At 47.8% G+C, this 15638-nt stretch overlaps 1 protein-coding gene across 4 annotated transcripts in view; it reads right to left on the minus strand.

Annotated features, from left to right (window-relative positions):
* LOC134980612 (protein transport protein Sec23A) overlaps positions 1–15638 on the minus strand; it is a 265943-nt gene that overhangs the window by 159370 nt on the left and 90935 nt on the right. For 3 of the 4 annotated variants that reach the window (XM_063947502.1, XM_063947500.1, XM_063947501.1), the window contains exons 7-9: positions 13869–13904; positions 13478–13622; positions 11461–11619 (exon numbers count right to left, since the gene is read on the minus strand). In XM_063947502.1, the coding sequence (XP_063803572.1) occupies positions 11461–11619; positions 13478–13622; positions 13869–13904 (340 nt within the window). The remainder of the gene's footprint in view (positions 1–11460; positions 11620–13477; positions 13623–13868; positions 13905–15638) is intronic. The other variant, XM_063947503.1, reaches the window with a different exon arrangement.

A 15638-nucleotide genomic window follows, 5' to 3' on the forward strand; every position in this document is an offset into this window, starting at 1 on the left:
TGGCTCCACCCCTCTATGCCCTCCCCCACAGCCCAGCCCGAAGGAGATGGACATACTTGAGAGGAGGTAACATGACAAGACAATAGGTGGTGAGATTAACTAACCAGCACACAGCAGAACAAACATACTGTACTAGCAACAGCTAGTGAAACCAGAACAGCAACAGCTGCTGTAAACAATGTCACACAAGTACAATAACTTGCAGGAAAAGGCGAAGCACAGAGGCGGGCGCCCAGTATCCCTTATGGACTACGAGAATAGGATTTACCGTAGGGTAATTAAAATCCTATTTTCTCTATCATCCATAAGGGATACTGGGGACTAGGGAGGCCAATCCCGGGATTGGGATCGGCGAGAATCTGGCCCAAAATGCCAGGATTTGAATACCCGGGATTGGAGCATCCAATGTAGCGGACCGGCAGCCAATCAGGAAAGTGGCCGCAGAAGCGGCTCGTGATTAGCTGCCGGACTGCCCGTTCTGACTGGCTGGTGGCCAGCGCTACATTTAAAATGCCGCTGGCGCGGTCAGTGTTTGCCCATGGCTGCCGTTGCCGCCTATAATAGTACGTTTTGATACCTAAACCCACCCTCCCTGCTCCGTACATCCTCCCTCCCGCGCGTCTCCATACATCCTCCCTCCCGCGCGTCTCCATACATCCTCCCTCCCGCGCTTCTCCATACATCCTCCCTCCCGCGCTTCTCCATACATCCTCCCTCCCGCGCTGCTCCATACATCCTCCCTCCCACACTGCCCCGTACATCGCATCCTCCCTCCCGCACTGCTCCCTACACCCACCCTTCTTCTCTGCCCTCCACTTCCACTCTCTTTGCTCCTTACTGCAATCCCGGGATTGAGCGTTTTTCAATCCAGAATCTCGTGATTGAAAAAATGGCCAGGGATTGGCTTCCCTACTGGGGACACTTAGTACGAGGAGGACATCCCAAATCTCCCAGAACGGGTGGGAACATACCGAGACGCCTGCAGCACCATATGCCCAAATTGGACATCCTCTGTAGCCAGGGTATCAACCCTGTAGAACTTGACAAACATGTTTGTCCCTGACCAGGTAGCGGCCCGGCATAGTTGCAAGGCAGAGACCCCACGGGCAGCCGCCCAGGAAGTATACACCGATCTGGTAGAGTGGGCCTTGATAGACCGAGGAACAGGTAAGGCCGCCGAAGCATAGGCATGTTGAATCGTAAGCCTAATCCAACGGGCAATCGACTGCTTTGAAGCAGGACAACCCTTCTTGTGAGCATCATACAGCACAAAGAGGGAATCCGACTTCCAGACAGCAGCTGTCCTCTTGACATAAACCTTCAGGGCTCGCACTACATCCAAAGACTCAGGAATTGAGGAAGTGGTCGTAGCCGCCGAAACCACAATAGGCTGATTCAGATTGAATCCAGAAACCACCTTAGGCATGAACTGCTGTCGAGTCCTGAGCTCCGCTCTGTCCTTATGAAAGACCAGGTAGGGACTTCTGCAGGACAAAGCTCCAAGTTCCGAAACACGCCTAGCGGAAGCCAAAGCCAAGAGCATGACCACCTTCCGCGTAAGGTACTTGTCCTCAACTGACGTTAGAGGTTCAAACCAAGAGGATTGCAGAAAGGTCAAAACCACATTTAGATCCCAATGTGCCGTGGGAGGCACAAAAGGAGGCTGGATGCGAAGGACACCCTATAGAAATATCTGGACTTCAGGCAAAGCAGCAAATTTCTTGTGAAAGAAAATGGACAAGGCCATGATCTGACCTTTTATGGAGCCCAATTGTAGGCCCATATCCTCAACAGCCTGCAAAAAACGTAAAAATCGCCCCAGGTTGAAATCCGTGGTCGGATACTTTCGGCCCTCACATCAGGAGACGTATCGTTTCCAGATATGGTGGTAATGCTTCGACGTGACAGCTTTCCTGGCTTGAATCATGGTAGTAATAACCTTACCAGGAATGCCCTTCTCAGCTAGAAGGTACCGCACAACCACCATGCCATTAAACAAAGCCGCCGTAAGTTCGGTTAGACAAACGGCCATTTGCTGAAGAAGATCCTCCCTCAGTGGTAGAGGCCAGGGGTCCTCTACTGCCATGGCCAGAAGATCCGCGTACCAAGCTCTTCGAGGACAATCGGGGGCAATGAGAATTGGCTGAACTCCCTTCTCTTCTTATTCTTTTTAGAACCCTGGGGAATAACGGAATCGGAGGAAACAGGTACACCAGACGGTAAACCCACAATGTTGTCAGCGTATCGCATCCACTGACACTGCCAGAGGGTCCCTCGTCCTGGAACAATAGCACTGAAGCTTGTTGTTGAGTCGAGAGGCCATCAGATCGATTTGCAGACAGCCTCACAGATCTGTTATTAGTCAAAATACCTGCGGATGGAGATCCCACTCCCCAGGGTGTAGGTTGTGACAACTGAGGAAGTCCGCCTCCCAGTTGTCCACTCCCGGATTGAATATGGCCGAGACTGCCTTTGCATTCCTTGTTACCCAGAGAAGTATTTTGGAAACCTCCCGCACGCAGGCCCTGCTGTTTGTTCCTCCCTGTCGATTGACATACGCCACAGCCGTGGCATTGTCCGACTGAACCTGAATGGCTTGTCCTTGAAGCAGAGGAGACGCCTGTAGCAGAGCATTGTATATCGTTCTGAGTTCCAGTATGTTTATAGGAAGACTGGCTTCGAGACTTGACCACCTGCCCTGAAACCGTGCCCCTTGGGTGACAGCCCCCCAAGCCTCAAAGGCTCGCGTCCGTGGTCAAGAGAATCTAATCCTGGATCCCGAAGCTCCGCCCCTCCAAGAGGTTGGAGGGTCGCAACCACCACAGGAGAGAAATCTTGGCCTGCGGTGAGAGACGTATGACCTGGTGCATCTGCAGATGCGAACCCGACCACTTCTTTAGGAGATCCAGTTGGAATGTCCTCACATCTGCCAAATTGAATGGCCTTGAAGGAGGCCACCATCTTTCCCAACAGACAGGTGCAAAGATGTACCGAGACCCGGTTTGGCTGCAGAACCGTTCGAACAAATTCCTGAAGCGCCCTTGCCATGTCCGCAGGAAGGAAGACCTTCAGAGTCACCATGTCCAGGATCATGCAGAGAAACTGGAGACGCTGGGTTGGCTCAAGCTGGGATTTTTGGAAGTTTAGAATCCAACCGTGGTGTGACAGCAGGGATGTTGTGCGGCAGATGCTGTCCAGAAGTAGTTCCTTTGATCTTGCTTTTATCAGCAGATCGTCCAGGTAGGGGACAATGTTCACGCCCTGAATCCTGAGTTGGAACATAATTTCTGCCATCACTTTGGTGAATACCCTTGGAGCCGTGGCTAGTCCGAAGGACAGTGCCTGCAACTGGTAGTGTTCCCCCAGCAGAGCAAACATGAGGTAGGCCTGATGAGGCGGACTTATCGCAATATGGAGGTATGCGTCCTTTATGTCCAGAGAGACAAAGAACTACCCCTCCTCCAGACCTGAGATCACTGCTCTCAGAGACTCCATTTTGAACCGGAAAACCTGCAGATATGGGTTTAATGATTTTTAGGTTCAAAATGAGCCTCACTGAACCGTCCGGCTTTGGTACCACAAACAGGTTTGAATAATATCCTTCGCCCTGTTGTTGAAGTGGCACTGGAACAATGACCTGGGTCTGAGACATTTTTTGAATGACCTCCTGCAGTGTGAGGGGGTGGGGGGATACAGACACCGGCATCCTGGAGGTGCTGAGTCGGATCCCGTGACAGGACAACAGTCCTGAGGGTTAGTGTACCGCAGGCATTGCGCTCTCGCTCACACACCCGCAGCATGCCGCACACCCCCAGCACAGAGTCTGAAGACAGAAGAGTGGTGAGTGTTGCCGGGGGTCCTGCTAGCGGGGTCCCCACGGTTCTTGAAGTGACGTAGGTCGGGCATACGGACTCCCTCTGCGGTGATCCCATGACCCCTCTCCCCGCAGCCTGCAGCGGTAGTGTAAATAGGTGCTGGGACCTCTTTTTACACAAAATTGGGGACTTTGCCAGTATAAATAAGCATGTAGCTCCAGCGTCATTGCTACCTTAGAGCAGGACCAGCGCTTCCTGGTGCCATTTCCTGTACTCTCAGCGTTGCAGCAGGACAGCCAGCTCCTCCAGGACAGCCAGCTCCCCCCCCATCTCCAGCGTCCCTCGGTGCAGGTAGGCTGTTGCCCAACAGCCTACCTGAAAATAATAAACATTTAAAATAAAATGAAGAAAAAAAATCTCTGGAGCTCCAGAGTGTGCATCCTCTCCTGGGGGCACATTTTTCTAAACTGGGCTGTAGGGGAAGGCATAGAGGGAAGGAGCCAGTACACCCTGTTTGTAGAAAATTTAAAGTGCACCGGCTATTTTGGACCCCATCTATACCCATCATACTAAGTGTCCCCAGTATCCTTTGTGGATGATAGAGAAAACTGTACTGCTGTGTGCTAGAAAATCCTGCCATTTATATTTTCAATTATTTTTCCCACTTTACCCACTAGATTGATTAGGAAGCCATAATATTTGTGCAGACTGAAAGATTTAGAAGTGTAATGTTATGAATATATTGTGACCTCGCATTAAAGTTTGCTCTCTATCGCTTACGCTATGTCACCAACCTACGTTCTATGGGGGTAATTCTGAGTTGGTCGCAGCAGCAAGTTTGTTAGCAATTGGGCAAAAATAAGAATTTACTTACCGATAATTCTATTTCTCGTAGTCCGTAGTGGATGCTGGGGACTCCGTCAGGACCATGGGGAATAGCGGCTCCGCAGGAGACAGGGCACAAAAATAAAAGCTTTAGGACTAGGTGGTGTGCACTGGCTCCTCCCCCTATGACCCTCCTCCAAGCCTCAGTTAGGATACTGTGCCCGGACGAGCGTACACAATAAGGAAGGATTTTGAATCCCGGGTAAGACTCATACCAGCCACACCAATCACACTGTACAACTTGTGATCTGAACCCAGTTAACAGCATGATAACAGAGGAGCCTCTGAAAAGATGGCTCACAACAATAATAACCCGATTTTTGTAACAATAACTATGTACAAGTATTGCAGACAATCCGCACTTGGGATGGGCGCCCAGCATCCACTACGGACTACGAGAAATAGAATTATCGGTAAGTAAATTCTTATTTTCTCTGACGTCCTAAGTGGATGCTGGGGACTGGGTCAGGACCATGGGGATTATACCAAAGCTCCCAAACGGGCGGGAGAGTGCGGATGACTCTGCAGCACCGAATGAGAGAACTCCAGGTCCTCCTCAGCCAGGGTATCAAATTTGTAGAATTTTGCAAACGTGTTTGCCCCTGACCAAGTAGCAGCTCGGCAAAGTTGTAAAGCCGAGACCCCTCGGGCAGCCGCCCAAGATGAGCCCACCTTCCTTGTGGAATGGGCATTTACAGATTTTGGCTGTGGCAGGCATGCCACAGAATGTGCAAGCTGAATTGTACTACAAATCCAACGAGCAATCGTCTGCTTAGAAGCAGGAGCACCCAGCTTGTTGGGTGCATACAGGATAAACAGCGAGTCAGTTTTCCTGACTCCAGCCGACCTGGAAACATATGTTTTCAGGGCCCTGACAACGTCTAGCAACTTGGAGTCCTCCAAGTCCCTAGTAGCCGCAGGCACCACAATAGGTTGGTTCAGGTGAAACGCTGACACCACCTTAGGGAGAAACTGGGGACGAGTCCGCAGTTCTGCCCTGTCCGAATGGAAAATCAGATATGGGCTTTTGTGAGACAAAGCCGCCAATTCTGACACTCGCCTGGCCGAGGCCAGGGCCAACAGCATGGTCACTTTCCATGTGAGATATTTCAAATCCACAGATTTGAGCGGTTCAAACCAATGTGATTTTAGGAATCCCAGAACTACGCTGAGATCCCACGGTGCCACTGGAGGCACAAAAGGGGGTTATATATGCAGTACTCCCTTGACGAATGTCTGGACTTCAGGAACTGATGCCAATTCTTTCTGGAAGAAAATCGACAGGGCCGAAATTTGAACCTTAATGGACCCCAATTTGAGGCCCATAGACACTCCTGTTTGCAGGAAATGCAGGAATCGACCGAGTTGAAATTCCTCCGTGGGGGCCTTCCTGGCCTCACACCACACAACATATTTTCGCCAAATGCGGTGATAATGTTGTGCGGTCACCTCCTTCCTGGCTTTGACCAGGGTAGGTATGACTTCTTCCGGAATGCCTTTTTCCCTTAGAATCCGGTGTTCAACCGCCATGCCGTCAAACTCAGCCGCGGTAAGTCTTGGAACAGACAGGGTCCTTGCTGAAGCAAGTCCCTTCTTAGCGGCAGAGGCCATGGGTCCTCTGTGAGCATCTCTTGAAGTTCCGGGAACCAAGTCCTTCTTGGCCAATCCGGAGCCACAAGTATAGTTCTTACTCCTCTCCGTCTTATAATTCTCAGTACCTTGGGTATGAGAGGCAGAGGAGGGAACACATACACTGACTGGTACACCCACGGTGTTACCAGAGCGTCCACAGCTATTGCCTGAGGGTCCCTTGACCTGGCGCAATACCTGTCCAGTTTTTTGTTGAGGCGGGACGCCATCATGTCCACCTTTGGTCTTTCCCAACGGTTCACAATCATGTGGAAGACTTCCGGATGAAGTCCCCACTCTCCCGGGTGGAGATCGTGAACACTGCTGACAGTGCTATCACATGATTTTCCGCCCAGCGGAAAATCCTTGCAGCTTCTGCCATTGCCCTCCTGCTTCTTGTGCCGCCCTGTCTGTTTACGTGGGCGACTGCCGTGATGTTGTCCGACTGGATCAGCACCGGTTGACCTTGAAGCAGAGGTCTTGCTAGGCTTAGAGCATTGTAAATTGCCCTTAACTCCAGTATGTTTATGTGAAGTGAAGTCTCCAGACTTGACCACACTCCCTGGAAATTTTTTCCCTGTGTGACTGCTCCCCAGCCCCTCAGGCTGGCATCCGTGGTCACCAGGACCCAGTCCTGAATGCCGAATCTGCGGCCCTCTAGTAGATGAGCACTCTGCAGCCACCACAGAAGAGACACCCTTGTCCTTGGAGACAGGGTTATCCGCTGATGCATCTGAAGATGCGATCCGGACCATTTGTCCAGCAGATCCCACTGAAAAGTTCTTGCGTGAAATCTGCCGAATGGAATCGCTTCGTAGGAAGCCACCATTTTTCCCAGGACCCTTGTGCAATAATGCACTGACACTTTTCCTGGTTTTAGGAGGTTCCTGACTAGCTCGGATAACTCCCTGGCTTTCTCCTCCGGGAGAAACACCTTTTTCTGGACTGTGTCCAGAATCATCCCTAGGAACAGCAGACGTGTCGTCGGGATCAGCTGCGATTTTGGAATATTTAGAATCCACCCGTGCTGTTGTAGCAGTATCCAAGATAGTGCTACTCCGACCTCCAACTGTTCCCTGGACTTTGCCCTTATCAGGAGATCGTCCAAGTAAGGGATAATTTAAGACGCCTTTTCTTCGAAGAAGAATCATCATTTCGGCCATTACCTTGGTAAAGACCCGGGGTGCCGTGGACAATCCAAACGGCAGCGTCTGAAACTGATAGTGACAGTTCTGTACTACGAACCTGAGGTACCCTTGGTGAGAAGGGCAAATTTGGACATGGAGGAAAGCATCCTTGATGTCCAGGGACACCATATAGTCCCCTTCTTCCAGGTTCGCTATCACTGCTCTGAGTGACTCCATCTTGAATTTGAACCTCTGTATGTAAGTGTTCAAAGATTTCAGATTTAAAATAGGTCTCACCGAGCCGTCTGGCTTCGGTACCACAAATAGTGTGGAATAATACCCCTTTCCCTGTCGTAGGAGGGGTACTCTTATTATCACCTGCTGGGAATACAGCTTGTGAATTGCTTCCAATACTGCCTCCCTGTCGGAGGGAGACGTTGGTAAAGCAGACTTCAGGAACCTACGAGGGGGAGACGTCTCGAATTCCAATCTGTACCCCTGGGATACTACCTGTAGGATCCAGGGGTCCACTTGCGAGTGAGCCCACTGCCCGCTGAAACTCTTGAGACGACCCCCCACCGTACCTGAGTCCGCTTGTAAGGCCCCAGCGTCATACTGAGGCCTTGGCAGAAGCGGTGCCGCTTGCCCTTATGGGGACGAAAGGACTGAGGCTGAAAAGACTGTGTCTTTTTCTGCTGAGAGGTGACTTGGGATAAAAAAGGTGGATTTTCCAGCTGTTGCCGTGGCCACCAGGTCCGATAGACCGACCCCAAATAACTCCTCCCCTTTATACGGCAATACTTCCATGTGCCGTTTGGAATCCGCATCACCTGACCACTGTCGTGTCCATAAACATCTTCTGGTCACGCATATATAGAAATGCATCCTTTAAATGCTCTATAGTCAATAAAATACTGTCCCTGTCAAGGGTATCAATATTTTCAGTCAGAGATTCCGACCAAACCCCCCCAGCACTGCACATCCATGCTGGGGCGATGCTGGTCGCAGTATAACATCAGTATGTGTGTATATACTTTTTAGAGTATTTTCCAGCCTCCTATCAGCTGGATCTTTGAGGGCGGCCGTATCAGGAGACGGTAACGCCACTTGTTTTGATAAGCGTGTGAGCGCCTTATCTACCCTAGGGGGTGTTTCCCAGCGCGCCCTAACCTCTGGCGGGAAAGGGTATAATGCCAATAACTTCTTTGAAATTAGCACTTCCTATCGGGGGTAACCCACGCTTCATCACACACTTCAATCAATTTATCTGATTCAGGAAAAACTACAGGTAGTTTTTTTCACACCCCACATAATACCCATTTTTTTGGTACTTGTAGTATCAGAATATGTAACGCCTCCTTCATTGCCGTGATTATGTAACGTGTGGCCCTACTGGAAAATACGTTTGTTTCTTCACCGTCGACACTGGAGTCAGTGTCCGTGTCTATGTCGACCGACTGAGGTAATGGGCGTTTTAAAGCCCCTGACGGTGTTTGAGACGCCTGGACAGGTACTAATTGGTTTGCCGGCCGTCTCATATCGTCAACCGACCTTGTAGCGTGTTGACACTATCACGTAATTCCATAAATAAAGCCATCCATTCCGGTGTCGACTCCCTAGGGGGTGACATCCCATTACAGGCAATTGCTCCGCCTCCACTAACATCGTCCTCATACCTGTCGACACACACGTACCGACACACAGCACACACACAGGGAATGCTCTGATAGAGGACAGGACCCCACTAGCCCTTTGGGGAGACAGAGGGAGAGTTTGCCAGCACACACCAAGGCGCTATAATTATACAGGGACAACCTTATAGTAAGTGTTTTCCCTTATAGCAGCTTAATATATATTTATATCGCCAAAATATGCCCCCCCTCTCTGTTTTAACCCTGTTTCTGTAGTACAGTGCAGGGGAGAGCCTGGGAGCCTTCCCACCAGCGGATCTGTGTGGGAAAAATGGCGCTGTGTGCTGAGGAGATAGGCCCCGCCCCCTTCACGGCGGGCTCTTCTCCCGGTTTTTTCTGTAATCCTGGCAGGGGTTAAATACATCCATATAGCCCAGGGACTATATGTGATGTATTTTTAGCCAGTAAAGGTAATTACATTGCTGCCCAGGGTGCCCCCCCCAGCGCCCTGCACCCTCAGTGACCGCGGTGTGAAGTGTGCTGAGAGCAATGGCGCACAGCTGCAGTGCTGTGCGCTACCTTAAGAAGACTGGGAAGTCTTCAGCCGCCGATTTCTGGACCTCTTCTCTCTTCAGCATCTGTAAGGGGGCCGGCGGCGCGGCTCCGGTGACCCATCCAGGCTGTACCTGTGATCGTCCCTCTGGAGCTAGTGTCCAGTAGCCTAAGAAGCCAATCCATCCTGCACGCAGGTGAGTTCACTTCTTCTCCCCTTAGTCCCTCGATGCAGTGAGCCTGTTGCCAGCAGGTCTCACTGAAAATAAAAAACCTAACAAACTTTTATTCTAAGCAGCTCTTTAGGAGAGCCACCTAGATTGCACCCTTCTCGGCCGGGCACAAAAACCTAACTGAGGCTTGGAGGAGGGTCATAGGGGGAGGAGCCAAGTGCACACCACCTAGTCCTAAAGCTTTTATTTTTGTGCCCTGTCTCCTGCAGAGCCGCTATTCCCCATGGTCCTGACGGAGTCCCCAGCATCCACTTAGGACGTCAGAGAAACCATGTGCACTGCAGGGGGGGGGGGGCAGATATAACATTTGCAGAGAGAGTTAGATTTGGGTGGGTTACTTCGTCACACACACACGCACACACACACACACAAGAAATAGGGAGGGTTAACCAGATCAGAGAAGTACTAAATCTGCCTAGCATTAGCTAAAACGCCACAAACTCCTCTCCTAACAATCCTATAGGACAGGAGAAACCCACAACTGTCATTCTCAATCTTAAAGGGTAAACAACTCCAAAAATTATAAATGCAATACACAGAGAAACACCTCATGGTTTAATCTCCACCATGTTTATTTCAATTCATAACCTTCAGATCTATTGAGATGTCTCTGATTGTACTTTGTATGTTTTAATATGTTTAGCTTATCTACATATATTCAGATATAATAGGAATGATAAGCAGTAAAAAATTGGTTTTATTGAAAGATATAAAATAAATAATTTCATATCTTAATAACTTTGGATTGTTGATATAACATGGTTGATAAAGGTTTCTAATACATATCCAATGTTTCACAGTAGTAATATAATAAGCAGAAGTCAACATTATTTGACATTAATGCAAAAACCAAACTGGTTTAAAAAAAAAAACAACAACAAAAAAAACAACTTTTTTGGGGTAATTAAAAAACTAATAATTTCCCAACCCTGCAAAGGGGTGAGCCACACTTCCCCCCACACAACAGATAATTATTACATTTAAAAAGCTTAGGGGTCATTCCGACCCGTTCGCACGCTGCGGTTCATTGCAGCGGTGCAAACAGGGCGGGACTGCGAATGCGCGGCAGCCGCATTGCGCAGGCGTGTCGTTGCCCGGCGACGGGCATCGCTGGGCAGCGACGTGGCGTAGGAAGAAAGCGGTCGCAGCGGCGACCGCAAGAAGATTGACAGGAGGAAGGCGTTCCTGGGTGTCAACTGACCGTTTTCTGGGAGTGGTTCGGCGAACGCAGGTGAGTCCAGGCATTTGGAGGGCGGATGTTGGACGTCAATTCCGGGACCTACATCGCTATAATGATCGCACAGGGTAAGTAGCTCATACCCTCGACTTGTGCTGCTCAAATTTTTTTTTAGCATAGCAGGGCTGCACAAGCGATCGCAGCCTTGCTATGCTAAAATACACTCCCCCCTTAGGCGGCGTCTAGTTGATCGCACAAGCAGCAAAAAGTTGCTACGTGCGATCAACTCGGAATGAACCTCTTAAATCACTATGAAAATAATCTAGATACAAGACTTGCCTCTATGTTGTTGACAACTGGGTCCTCTAAGATACGTCCCAAAATATACAGAGAGAGATCTGTAATCCTCACCTTTGTAGCTTTCTTCACATATTTAGCATTGTCCTTTTCAATATCATGCCAGGATCGGATGGGAATTTTCAGTTCATCGCCAACAACCATTCCAGGTCCTTGTGTGGCTGGTCCTCCAATGAACATCAATATTCTAGCTCCAGTGTTAGGAAATGTGCACTGAATAGAAAACATTATGTAAAGAGAGCATATTAGATTCTGTGCGTCTTACTTCAGCTAATAGGCAAGTGGCACTAGCGTGTCAGAATGGTGTATATTCTGAAGGCACTGTTCAGAAGCTATCACATTAATGTTGGCACTTTATGGGCCCCAGTTATCAGCAATCTGCATACTGTGTAAATGCTGGCACACCATTAGTAACGACTATGAATTGGCATTTAGGAATCAACGGGGCCTGTGTGCAACAATACTGCTTAGGCCAGCACCACAAATAAATCACAAAGGATTGGTGGGTGGGTAACACTGGTGACTTTGGGCATGCTTCAGAAATGTATAGAAATCACACAGCCGCTACATCTTTGGACGCAGCTGCTGTGTGAATATGTGCTAATGCTGCAGGAGGCGTCTTATCTAAATAAATACCTATTGCCGGTTTCTGTGATACGCTGATGCGCCCAGCATCAAATCAACTGCATAAATAGGATGGCTGCGAAATTCACACTGCTGAAGCCAGGGAAGCTGCATCCACGAATGCAGCCACTGGCTCCAGCAAGCCCAGAAAATGATGGGGGAGACATGCTCATGTTTCCTGTAACGCTGCCAGTCACTGTCACCATTCCGCCCCTAAACGCCTGCAGCCTGTCACTTATCACCAGGCAGCACACAAATTACACTTATCAATAACCAACAAATGTGGGGACGGGAGTGGAGATCCTATACCAGTGGTTTCCAAACTTTTTTGAATCACGGCACCCTAGAATATCAGAATTTTTTTCACGGCACCCCTAGGCCAAAAATTTCTTATCGAGAAATTTAGAAAGAAATATTACATTAAGTAGATCACGTTTATATGTCATCCTTAGGGTCAGTTGTGTGGTGAGGGACAAGATTTGCTTCTGTTTGGCCACATATTTTATGACTGGCAGCCACCAGCACTGGTTTTGCCTATTATATTGACCATTAATAATTTGAATTGGTCCTGTACCACCAACCCAGGGCACCCCTGCAAGTACCCCGAGGCATCCCAGGGAGCCACGGCACACAGTTTGGGAACCTCTGTCCTATAGGAAAACCACTTGGGCTTATTCACACTGCACACACGTACCCATAGCAGATACCAATGGAACCATGTATATCTAGCTTACTCTGTAAATATCTTTGGGAGACAATGGCAATAGAACAGTTATAGCGTATTACATAATAGAGGTATTATTTTAGACAATAACTAAGCAGTTCTCAGATTTTTATTACTATTTATTTCATGTTTCACATTTCTGTCATCTGCTGCCCTGCCTCATTCCATTCATACTACACCACTGGTAGCGTCACAGAAATACCAGTCACCAAAGACTGCTCTGTTATTAATATGTAGAGGCTGATAGTACTACTAACACAGTAACCTGCACTATGATTAAGAGATTTACGTTAGAGGCACCGCCGCTGTGTCTTTGTATGCAGTAGCTGTGCTAAAATATGCAGTAGTCTCAGGAGGCATCTTAAGTAAAAGGATGCCCACTCCTCAGATAAGCTAGAGTCCAAAGACTCAACATGGGAACCACTGCATGAACACCAGGGCGCCATCAGACATTTGAGTAACCCTGGGTTACTCAGGATGTCCTGCCAGAGTCACTAGCAACACACTTCCTACCCGCCCCGCCCCCAAATGGCTGCAGACCATCACTCACCCGACATCTGCAGACGCACTGTGACTGTCATCGCAGGACCAGATCTGCACTAGCGTAGCGCGGCACCCGAGCATTAGCAGATCATTAAACATCAGAGATTGTGAGGAGACCAAAATATCGATGTTTTAAAACATTTCAACCAAACTTGGGAGACTACAGAAATCCATTGTTACCTCAAGAAGACCAACAGCAATGGAAAGGGCAGCGCCTGATGATCTCAGCGGTCTCTTGCCCTGAGGAACGGGCCATGGATCTCGTTGAAGCTCTCCTAAAAGGTCAGTAAGGTTCATATCAATGTTCTGCACTGGCTGCAAAAATCTGTAAGGGGAAAAAAAAAGCGAAGATGAAAGAATAGTGAGCATGACAGAAGCTCCCTCAGTGTTCAGGCGTAGCCTAAGGAACACTATAAAAGAAAACAAACAGAACAGAATATTTTCATAGAATAATAAGAGTGCTGCTGCTATTACTACTAGCGGTTACTCAGACAAAATGAAGGATGGTAGATTTAATGGGAATGCAAGGTATCATCTAATACAGGGAAATGTGGTAAATTTGTACATTAACCTCTCAAATGAGGGTGTAGAAAATCCATAGAGAGTCCTATTTGGAAAGAAAATGAAAACAGTCAAACTATGTAAAATGCTCAAATTTTAAAAATAATACATATATCTATGACCACGCCTAGATGGAATAAACATCACCAGAAATGTAATTGGTTTCTTTTTCACGCCAAAATTATGTATTACAAGATTTATATTTATCAAGAGAAAAATATAAACACACACACACACACACACACACACACACACACACACACACACATATATATACACACACACACACATATTTTTTATTTTTTTTAAAGAAGAGATTACTTTATCATTTGCTACTTTACATGCTCATTACATGTCTGTAGTTAACTATTCTCAAACAGACATGAGTTTTGGGGAAGTCTAAAGTTATACCCAGTTGCCACTAAAGAAATGGTTCAGTATCAGCGGATACATCCTCTACTCAGGATTCAGGGATATTTGATAAAAGCTATTATAAAAGTAACTTATTTGGTACAATATTTGGAATGTTTTATGTTTGAACCCACCAGAGGGCGCCTCCTGTTTTTCTTTATTCATCATCACATTGATTTATAAAAAGGAGAGCTTTCAGATGGATACCACCCTTTAATCTCTGAGCAGTGATGGACTGGGGCATGTAGGGCCCATCGGGGAATGCCGTGGTAGGGGCCATGCCTAGAGGTTTGGCTAACCGTTAGTGTCAAACATATATACATATTATATATATATATATATATATATATATATATATATACACACACACACACACACACACACACACACACACACACACACACACACACACACACACACACACACACAAAAGAATCCAGTGCCGGCACTCCCTCCTGATACCGATAGTGCCCAAGTGCCTCCAAATAGGTCCAAGAACCTCATCTACAACTCGACACAATGGTGGCACTCACGGGACTTGATGGTGTAAAATAACTCAGGATACAGCAGTCACAAGTGCTAAATGATGTGGGTCGAGTTGCATATATATATATATATATATATATATCTCACATCTTGACAAAGGGGCTAGACACCCCGAAACGTTGGTGTATCATGTTGTGACCTTTTTGAATACACTTCGATTTTTCACAAGACCTGGAGTGCCGCAGTCTTCATTTTATCTAGCTATCACTACATACTGGAGGCACCGGGCACAGTGACATCAAGAGGAGTGCCAGGCTATTTTTGCTTTATATATATATATACATATATACATACACACACACACACACACACACACATATACACGCACACACATATACATACACCCTCCAACAAGACCTCCTCCCTCGGAGTTTTAACAGGTTTTTATTTGTCATTTTGAACACCTTTTTGCACAGTGTTGGCACGTGGGTGATACTCACAATCACATATTCAGTCTGGTGCAGCACCTGGATGGTCACAAAGACTAAGGATGGCTACGTCAGAAGGTGAGGGAGACTTTACATCATTTTTACTAGAATGTGACAACTATGAGACGCTCAGTTTCTCAGACATAGATGCTGAGAAAATCCTACACAAAGACAGGGCTCTGTCTGAGGATTACACGGAATCCAGTGCTGACGTCTACCGTGAATTGTTTAAACTGAAAAAAAGAGAGATGGACTTCTTCTATCATAGCCGCACCCTATCCGATTACTACAGGGCAAAACACATACCCCGGGGATTCAGGGTCCACAATATACCAACTATTGGCCGATACAATACCACCTTCTGTAAACGCTGGATATCAATTCTCAACAAATGC

The sequence above is a fragment of the Pseudophryne corroboree genome, chromosome 12 (assembly GCF_028390025.1).
Source record: "Pseudophryne corroboree isolate aPseCor3 chromosome 12, aPseCor3.hap2, whole genome shotgun sequence".
Taxonomy (NCBI): Eukaryota; Metazoa; Chordata; class Amphibia; order Anura; family Myobatrachidae; genus Pseudophryne; species Pseudophryne corroboree.